The following is a 9710-nucleotide window of genomic DNA, read 5'->3' as shown; positions in this document are numbered from 1 at the left end:
AAGGTGCATTTTATTCCAATCCAATCTCCCTTATTATTATTATTATTATTATTATTATTATTGGAAAATGAAATTAATCTGTGGAGTCCAATTTGATTATCCTTCCAAAGATCAAACGGAGATCATAATAGTGGGAACCAATAGAGTATATCTATCCTAGTAGCCAATAGCCAACATTCTTGGTGTACAAGGCACTATTTTAAATAGGGGTATTCATGAATTAGATCCAATTTGCATATTTGCAATATTTATCCTTATCCGAATCCGATCCGAAAATTGTGGATAACAATTTGATTCGCAAGGCTATTGGATCCGATCAGACGCAATATGTATATTAATAGAATCAGATTGCAAATTTTATGTAGGTATCTATATATCCGCAAATTTACAAAAATAAATAAATAAGTAAATATTATTTTTATATTTATTTCAACTAATAATTATTATATATGTTATATTATTTTATTATTATTATTTAAGAAAAATATGCTTAATGTAAACATGTTTAAAAAGGTGAAAAAAAAATTATTGATATTTTTTAAATAAAAATAAGTTTTTTAAAATATTTCTATATTTTGCGAATATATCCAAAATCTCGGATCAAATCCAAACTTAAAAATCGTAGATATTAGATCCGATCAGATCCGGTGATTTTAGTGCGAACCAGATCGAGATTTTGGCCATATCTAATCTGCGTTTACCCCTAATTTTAAAAGTATGGTTGCTAAATGCCAAAATATTGTTTAATATTTTTATTTTTAAAAAAGTGTATCAACAATTTGGGGGGTACCATGTCACATACTCACAATCTTACCTTTTTGTTTTTAATTTTGGGAAAATATAATGATTGAAATTAGACCAAGAATGTGGTTTAGCAAATGAAATAAAATGCACCACACATCACTTTACTCTTAACTATTATTCTAATATCAATGGTTGAAATGTCATTAAGACACTTATACACCCATTAATTGTAGGTGCACCCCGAATCAACACCCTGCAATCCTCTCTAACATCACCAAATTACACTTATTACAACTCATACAACACTACCAAAGAGGCCATACCTTGGAGCTGAAGTTCTATGGCATCAGCTATCTCATATCTAGTTACCTTGGGAGACTGAGTGGATCATGGCAATAAAGTTGACATTAGTTAGCTATCCCATATGTAGTTACCACTTACCACCACCCTTATCGCCAACGCTCTTTCCCAGTTGACAGGTTCAAGGCGGAGAAGGAGTCAGTTCAGAGGAAAGGGCCAAATACACCATGCCATGCCGAATGGAACCATGAAATCTTAACAAGTTTCAAAGTTGAATGGGGTGTAGTAAAGGATTCCAGCCTTAAGATTCCTAGAGTTGATATGATTTTGGTATAATTCACCGAATTTTGTTAAAGAAGAAGAAAAGTTAGATTATGTGGCGCATTTTGTGAAATCAGCAAGGGCGTGAGAGAAGCCTAGTTAGATACCAGAAATGGTGCCAAAATGTCATAAAAGATCAAAGGTTCTCTAAGTTTTTAGAGCTTTACTTAGGATAATATATACAAAAAAGACAACCATATTAGACTACTACTCCCAGATTTACCTATCTAGGTAGACTCCATCTCCAAGATGTTTCCGTAAATCCATGTTAGAGAACAGTCAGAGTTGCTATCCCCTAGCCTTTTCCAAGTCCGGGAGATCTGTAAATAATTTTCAATTGTGTCAGCTATTAACATGGGAATATAAAATTAATTTAATTTGTGTTCACGGTGTTTGTTTAAGAAAGTTTTAAACATATATCTAATTATGTATTACCATATTAGCAAAAGTAACAAACTTTGACACCCACGACCATAATGGTCATTAAAGAAAAATCAATTCGATTTGAGCACCGAGAAATTTTTTTTTTTTTACACAATAAATGTATCGATAAACACATAAAATAGCAAATGAAGGGCAGAATGGAAACAAAGAATATGGTTTGATGATGAGATCATTTCCTAGAACAATGATACAAAGGGAAACACATTCCATGAGGAACTAACCTAATTAGGTCAAGGGAAGGCAGATGTATGCAACCTTACCCCCATAACCTGAGGCTATTTTCATGATTTGAGCTTGCAACATCTGGTCAGAAGCTAATAGTAACTTCGAGTTTGGCTAAGGTTCACTCTCAAAGAAAACAAAAGAGAAAATACTTAAAAAAATGAAAAAAAATTGTCAACTGTGGGGGAAGACTACAATTTCTTTTATATATTGAACAAACAATAGAGATGAAGCAGAAGTCATGCATGTTGCATTATTAAACATGTACCAGAATGCAGAAAGGTGAAAGGTAAAGAAACAATGCATAGCTGTAGACACATGTCAACCTTACCAACAAGCATCATTTCAGCATGCAATCAAAAGCATCATTTTGACCGAAGTAAAAATACAAGTGGTCAAGTAGATCACTTACACAACATTCCTTCATCCTCATCACTGCTTCCCTCGTCCTGACCAACAAACTGCGAAAAAAAACAAGATTCAACAAATAAGATTAGACACCAGAAAGTTTCTTGACCTATATTGCTTAATATTAAAATTGACAAGTAGAGAAAGAGAAAGCTTACTCGAGTATCATCATCAGATGCCAAATCAGCTGCAAAAATTCAAGAAAAGCTCAATTAGGCAAGCGCGGAGGTAACCACTACAATAAGTACTCAACTTAAATGAAAACATCAAGGACCAAACGAAAAGATGAAAACATAGTTGTCTAAGCCATCTGACATGAGAGTCAATAATCAGGATCAGGGGAATGTTCAGATTATCAGAGCGGTGCCCCCGGGGTAGCCATCCTTAGACTCTATCTTTTTTAGGTATTCTGCCGTCCAAAGACCTCTAAAGTGCAAAAGGTACCTACTCAACCAACCAAAGTGCTTTTTGTACAAGGCAAGGGATCGTACAGCAAGTGAAGTGATAACTTACGTTAGAAGGAGACATTAAAGAAGTACTAAACTTTTGAAAGGGTTTTGATGGGGATCGATTCTTATATAGGTACTACTTACCAGTTACCATAGACAGCATTCAATATTAAACAGTACAAGGTAGTGAGGCCAATATTAATGCACCAATCTCCAAAATTAAATAACTAATGTTATCATGTTCATTGCTGAAGGAAGTGCCTAATAGATGGTTACATGAGCAATATTTTTCTAAGAATTTCAATATGTTTGGCTAAGCAAGTTTCTGCTGTTTCCAGGTTTACTATATAATAACAGGTTTAAGCGTTTAACCCTATGGGATTAGTAGAACCAGATGTAGATGGATTCAGTTTTAATTCTGGACTCAGCTACTCTTAATCCAGTTATGGTAGTATATATGTCATATTTTGGCTTTATTTGAACATGTAAAGCTTCGAGCCCATTTTGTAATTGTAGAGTTCAGACCATACTTGCACAAATATAACAATAACCCCACTTAACTCAGTTTGCTACCCTTGGTTACGTCACAATGCAAGCCTAAATCTAAGCCATGAAATACCAAGCCTTTTTGCTGTCCTATATTAGTCGAAGTCTAAACGCCTATGAAGCGGCACAACAACAATAAACAGATGAAGCAACCAAGGGTGTGTGTGATTGGGGGAATTATAAATAATTCCTAGGAATTTTAAGATGGGAATATCGTATTCCCATGTTTGGTTCAAAGTTTGAAAAGATATTCCTAAGCAAGTTTGATTCCAGGGAATCAAAATACCATCATTTCAATTCCCACCTTTCCACTGGGTATATTTGATTCCCATGGGAAAGGAATCTGAGTAATAAAGTAATACTTGAACCACACACACCCTAAGAGAGTAATTAGGAAACCTTCTTTGCAAACATCTTTTCATAATCAAGAGAAATAGTTGGACAAGTTTTTAGATGCCTAAAATGAATTGAACATGCAAAGTAATGGAACAATAAAAGCAAGAAGAAATAATATTCTAACCAAATGTGTCAAGATGAAAACAAATCTATCACAATTTCACAAAACTTAGGATCTTCCGCGTTACCAGTGCGAAGGAATTTTTGTTTAAAAAAAAAAGCTTTCTTAAATTAAAACCTTGGAGAAAATTGCAAAGAGTATGAATTATTATAAAGTTAGAATCAAGTTGACGATAAACAGATGCATAAACAAGAGTATGTAAACTCTTCTCGTGTTTTGATTTAGAGCTAAAACACCGAGTAAATGCCAATCAGATAAATCTAGCATCTAGGGCAAGTTACGCAATCTTACAAGTTGACTCTTCATCATCTTCATCACACCATCTGTGCCAATCAACCTTCAGGTATGGAGCAGGTTTTTCTTCTGACTTCAGTAGCCTCTTCCACCAACCTTTCTCTGCTTTCTGAACATAGCATAGTATGTTTCTTAAACCAGCTTTAGTTCTGCAACGCTGCACACCGCACCACAACAAATTTTAAGCTAAAACCATTCAAATTTTCAAAAGCTTGATATTATTTAAAGAATAATACAAAAAGCATTATTGTTTCCATAAAAGCAGCATATAATGTGTTGCAACCCTAAACACCAAAACGACACCCTTTGGTGACCTCAAGGTCACAGGTTCAAGCCGTGGATACAGCCCTTCCCTGGACCCTGAGTTAACGCGGGATGCTTGTGTACCTGGCTGCCCTTTTATACAACATGTATCTCAAGTTCTCCTAATTGAAATAACAAGATCAATCTAAAACAATCCATAGGGTTAAAGAAGCTAACAAATACATCTGTTCGAAAGTGTAAAAGGAGTATGCAACACCGCATCTCATTGAAAAGTAAATTCTACATACTATTAATATAAATATTTTTATACAGACATTCAATCATGTGCTACAGCATAGACTAAAACAGTTAACTTCCGCGCCGACTATCTTATAGAGAAATCACTTTAATCTACCTGGCAGCACTTGATTTTAAAAAAGTTTTACCCGTCTGTTAAACTCAGAGATATCTATATATATACAGAGGTCCCGGATAATCGTTATTCGAAATGCAAGTGAAGAATAGCCATCCTTAAATCTCTGCATTGTGCTAATACTTAGATAAACACAAAGCATGCAACACAAGAAGTTAAGAGCTCACCTCAGGTGCAATGGGGCCATAAAGCTCTAAAGTGAAGCTGTAAGATTCACCTTGAGCACCAGAAGCAGAGAAAGTAAATAAACCATGAGGCTCACACTTGACAGAGACATCCTTTGCATCAGGCAGTGCCACAGTCAGATAAACCTTGTCAGAACGCTGTGCCCACAGTACTTCAGGATGGCGACTGAATACAAACACAAAACACAAATCACTTTTTTCAATTGCTAAATCAAAATCATACCATATGCATCTATGGTTTCTTTTCTTTTATATGGTTGAACAAATCAAATTCTTGACAACAAAGAATAGGTTTATAACATTCCTAAATTCTTTTTTTTTTCAATTGATTTTTTTTAATTCTTACAAATAAAAAGAATGGGGCAACAACATTACAAAGTCTAAAGAAATTATGTTTATGATAAATAAACAATAAAACATAGTCATACACAACAATAACTACAATGGGGGCATTGAAAAAACCCTCATGAGTCCAATAAGCATAACCGGGATTGAACATAGCTCTACTTTTTTTTTTCTCACTAAAAGTTAAAAATATTAGGAAGAACAAGAAAAATAGTGATATGAGATTCAGGCAGAGGAGCAGAAAGTGGAAAAAATGAAAGAGGGGGAAGTTAGAAGTACCTCATTTGGTGTTGTTGAGAGAAGAATGTGATAGAGAGAGAGAGAGAGTGAGCGAAACCAAGGTTCTGAGAAGCGAACCGGTCATCGAACCGCTCTAGTTACTGGTTCACTGGTTCATAGGTTCAACCGGTTCGACCGTGATTAAACCGAAAAACCGTTTTATAATAAAATAATAAATAAAATATAAATAAAAACATTAAAACATAATTATAGTCTAATATAAACCTTAAAATATAATCCAAATTAAAAATACTACATAAACTAGGATGTTATGATCTCATCCAATTACAATAATGGTTCTTGGTTGATACTCTCATCCATACCTAAACATTACCAGCAATCCAATAATGGTTTTTGCCAATTACAATATCACAACAACCCACTCCAACCCAATAATCTCAAGATCATAACAAACAACATCCAAAATTATTCAAAATTATTCACAATTACTCAACAAACAACAAAATTCAGTAGTTCACACTTCACAGCTTAACTAACAATAATTATTCACAATTATTCAACAAAGTTCACAGTTCAGTTCAGTAACTTCAGTTGAATCAGTTCACACTTCACAGTTCACACTTCACAGAGCAATAAAAAATCAATAAATCACATAGTTAATAAAAAAAATTACCTAGAGCTAAAAGCTAGAAGCATCAAACAATTATTCAATAAATCAGTAAATCAGAGACTTCACAGAGCTAGAAGCTTCAGTAAATCAGTAAATCAGTTCACAGTTCAATGACTTCAGAAGTTCACACTTCACAACTTAACTAACAATAATTATTCACAATTATTCAACAAAGTTCACACTTCAGTTTAGTAACTTCAGTTGAATCAGTTCACACTTCACAGAGAAATAAAAAATCAGTAAATCACATAGTTAATAAGAAAATTACCTAGAACTAGAAGCTAGAAGAATCAAACAATTATTCAATAAATCAGTAAAACAGTTCACACTTCAGTGACTTCAGTAGTTCATACTTCACAGCTTAACTAACAATAATTATTCACAATTATTCAACAAAGTTCACAGTTCAATTCAGTAACTTCAGTTGAATCAGTTCACACTTCATAGAGCAATAAAAAATCAGTAAATCACATAGTTAACAAAAAAATTACCCAGAACTAGAAGCTAGAAGAATCAAACAATTATTCAATAAATCCATAAACCAGTTCACACTTCAGTGACTTCAGTAGTTCACACTTCACAGCTTAACTAACAATAATTATTCACAATTATTCAACAAACTTCACAGTTCAGTTCAATAACTTCAGTTGAATCAATTCACACTTCACAGTTCACACTTCATAGAGCAATAAACAATCAGTAAATCACATAGTTAATAAAAAAAATTACCTAGAACTAGAAGCTAAAAGAATCAAACAATTATTCAATAAATCAGTAAATCAAAGACTTCACAGAGCTAGAAGCTTCAGTAAATCAGCAATTCAGTTCACAATTCAGCGACTTCACAGTTCACAGAGCTTCGCAGAATCAAACATTAACAATGGTTCAATCATAGTTAATAAAAATTTACCTAGAAGCTAGAAGAAGCCTTCAACAGAGCATGCAAAAGGGAGATAGAGACACCGAGTGACCAAGACAGTGGTGGAGTACCTTCGAACGGGCTTCGAACTGGGACAGTGGTTGCGGAGAACAGAGATAGTGCCGGCGGCGGCGTGGCTGCGCGACGGAGGAAGGTTGCGATGGCTGCGCGATGGGAGATAGAGACACCGAGTGACCAAGACAGTGGTGGAGTACCTTCGAACGGGCTTCGAACTGGGACAGTGGTTGCGGAGAACAGAGATAGTACCGGCGGCGGCGTGGCTGCGCGACGGAGGAAGGTTGCGATTTCTGCGCAATGGAAGGGAAGGTTGATATCGATGGCTGCTGCGTGATGGAGGGAAGGTGAGCGAGCAGACGGTGGCTGTTGGAAGGAACGACGGCGGCGGCACGAGGCGGTGGCTGGACGGAGGTAAGGGAACGGCCAGGAGCTAGGGCTAAGTGCAGAGGATGGAGATTGAGTGTGAGAGAAGCAGAGGCGTTCTGGAGTGGAATTTAGATCTGGGCATCGATAATGGAGTTAGGGCTAACTGCAGCAGCTGAAACGGCGACGTTTCATTCCCCCATTCAAAAAACCGGCCGGGTCACGGTTCGGTTCGACCGACCGGTTCTCGGCCGGTTCACCGGTTCAATTTCGGTTTTTGAAATTTACAGTTTTAACGTTTGTCCGAGTTGTTTTCTTCAACGGTTCACGGTTCAAGTGGTTCGACCGGCCAGTCCAAACCGGTTTTCAGAACCTTGAGCGAAACAGAGAAAATGGGAGTGGGTGTATTGGAGACAGAGAAAGAAGGAAGAAGTGACAAAAATGGAATATTATTATTATCATAATTCGTTGTGTGTGACGTCAAAAAGCAAGGTCGAGTCGGCTTCGGTTGGACCTTGGTTTCTCTTTCTCTTCGTAACTCGTAAGTCGTAACTCCGTTAGGTAAGCCAGCCAGCCAGGTGCATTATTCAACTTCAGCCAATTTTTATTTGGGTTGCACTTCAAAATCCATTATTAAATATACATAATATATATTTTAGAATAATTATTTAAATCAATCTTTAAAAATTTTAAAATTAAATATTTTAATTTTTTAAAAAAATTAATATACAGATCAATTTTAAGATTTTAAATATACACATAGTCACTCAATAATAATAATCAATAAAATTATTAGAGAATATTCTACAAAAAATTTAAGATTAAAACTATTTGATATTTTTGTATTTATATAATTAAAAGATGTCTTACTTTAAAAAAAAACATGTTTGTATTAAAAAAAATGTTTTAATTTGAATTTCAAAATATCATTATTAACTTAGTTTTGTGCACTTGGAGGATGATACTATCATATTAATACACTCTTTTTATTAGAAACAAGTAAGATGAATAATGATACTTTGAAATTCAAATTAAAATATTTTCTTTTAATACGAACGTAATTTTTAAAGTAGGACATCTTTTGATTATATTAAATACAAAAATATCAAATAATTTTAATCTTAAATTTTTTGTAGAATAATCTCTAATAATTTTATTAAATATTATTATTATTATTATTATTATTATTATTATTATTATTATTATTGAGTGATTATATATATATATATATATATATATATATATATATATATATATATATATATATATATATATATATATATATATATATATATATATATTAGAAATACATACATAAGAATCTAATAAATAAATTTATTATTATTTTTGTCCAAAAAATACAAAAAACTTATGGTACAGTATTATTGTATAATTAATAAGAATAATAATTTTATTTTATTTTGGATGAAGGACTATTATGTCTACGAAGAAAAACGTTAGGGATTAATCTGTATATTAATTTTTTTGGGGACTAAAATGTCTGTTTTAAAATTTTTTGGGACTGATTTGGATAATTACTCTACCGAAAAATGAATTAGAGACTGATTTGTTTGCCAGAGTAAAACTTTGGGGATTGATCTGTGTATTAATTTTTATAGGACTAAAATATCCACTTTTAAAATTCTTAGGGACTGATTTGTATAATTATTCTATTTTTTATTAAGAAACAAAAAATTATTCGTAATATACCAAAAAAATATCTAAATTAAATTACATGAAAAAATATCTAAATTATATTAAATTAATTTTTAAAGAATTGTAGATATTTCTTTTTTTTGTAATCAGAAATTTGTTTTTTTTTTAAATATCCACAATAGACAAAAAAAATTAATTATATCGAAAAAATATCTAAATTACATAGAAAAAAAAAACATCCAAATCAAATAAGAAGAAGAAAAATGACGGTGGTGGATGGGACGACGCCATAGAAGACAGTGGTACGAGGGCGAAGGCACGGTATGATGGAGGACAGCAATGCGAGAGAGGACATGCAACTCGCACAAAAACTCCCTGCAGCCACAACTAACC

The 9710-nt window shown here is 33.5% G+C and overlaps 1 protein-coding gene across 3 annotated transcripts; it reads right to left on the bottom strand.

The window, feature by feature from the left end:
* Positions 1 to 870: 870 nt before the first annotated feature.
* LOC107613747 (co-chaperone protein p23-2) lies at positions 871 to 7825 on the bottom strand. 3 transcript variants are annotated; one of them, XM_016315871.3, is made up of 7 exons: positions 7272 to 7825; positions 5731 to 5839; positions 5089 to 5272; positions 4243 to 4402; positions 2598 to 2626; positions 2444 to 2492; positions 871 to 1685 (listed from the first exon to the last, which is right to left on the bottom strand). In XM_016315871.3, exons 2-7 carry the CDS (start codon positions 5733 to 5735, stop codon positions 1654 to 1656), a joined length of 459 nt encoding a protein of 152 aa, XP_016171357.1. In that variant the 5' UTR covers positions 5736 to 5839; positions 7272 to 7825; the 3' UTR covers positions 871 to 1653. The 3 variants fall into 3 exon arrangements, with proteins under 3 accessions (XP_016171357.1, XP_088353422.1, XP_088353423.1); XM_088497296.1 differs by having other exon boundaries at positions 7352 to 7810; XM_088497297.1 differs by lacking the exons at positions 5731 to 5839; positions 7272 to 7825 and adding an exon at positions 5535 to 5710 and having other exon boundaries at positions 1429 to 1685.
* Positions 7826 to 9710: the final 1885 nt, after the last annotated feature.

Source organism: Arachis ipaensis, chromosome B8 (assembly GCF_059453495.1).
Source record: "Arachis ipaensis isolate K30076 ecotype BB chromosome B8, ASM5945349v1, whole genome shotgun sequence".
Taxonomy (NCBI): Eukaryota; Viridiplantae; Streptophyta; class Magnoliopsida; order Fabales; family Fabaceae; genus Arachis; species Arachis ipaensis.
Note: the sequence above shows the minus strand (reverse complement) of the source record. Positions and strands in the feature narration are given on the sequence as shown.

Excerpts from the sequence above, each read along its gene's own strand:
- LOC107613747 (XM_088497297.1), bottom strand. The coding sequence starts at position 5,605 with ATGTTCAATCCCGGTTATGCTTATTGGACTCATGAGGGTTTTTTCAAT. Across the intron at positions 5,273-5,534 it reads CCCATTGTAGTTATTGTTGT|TCGCCATCCTGAAGTACTGT; the intron begins GTATGACTATGT and ends GTTTGTATTCAG. Across the intron at positions 2,493-2,597 it reads CATCTGATGATGATACTCGA|TTTGTTGGTCAGGACGAGGG; the intron begins GTAAGCTTTCTC and ends TTTTTTTCGCAG.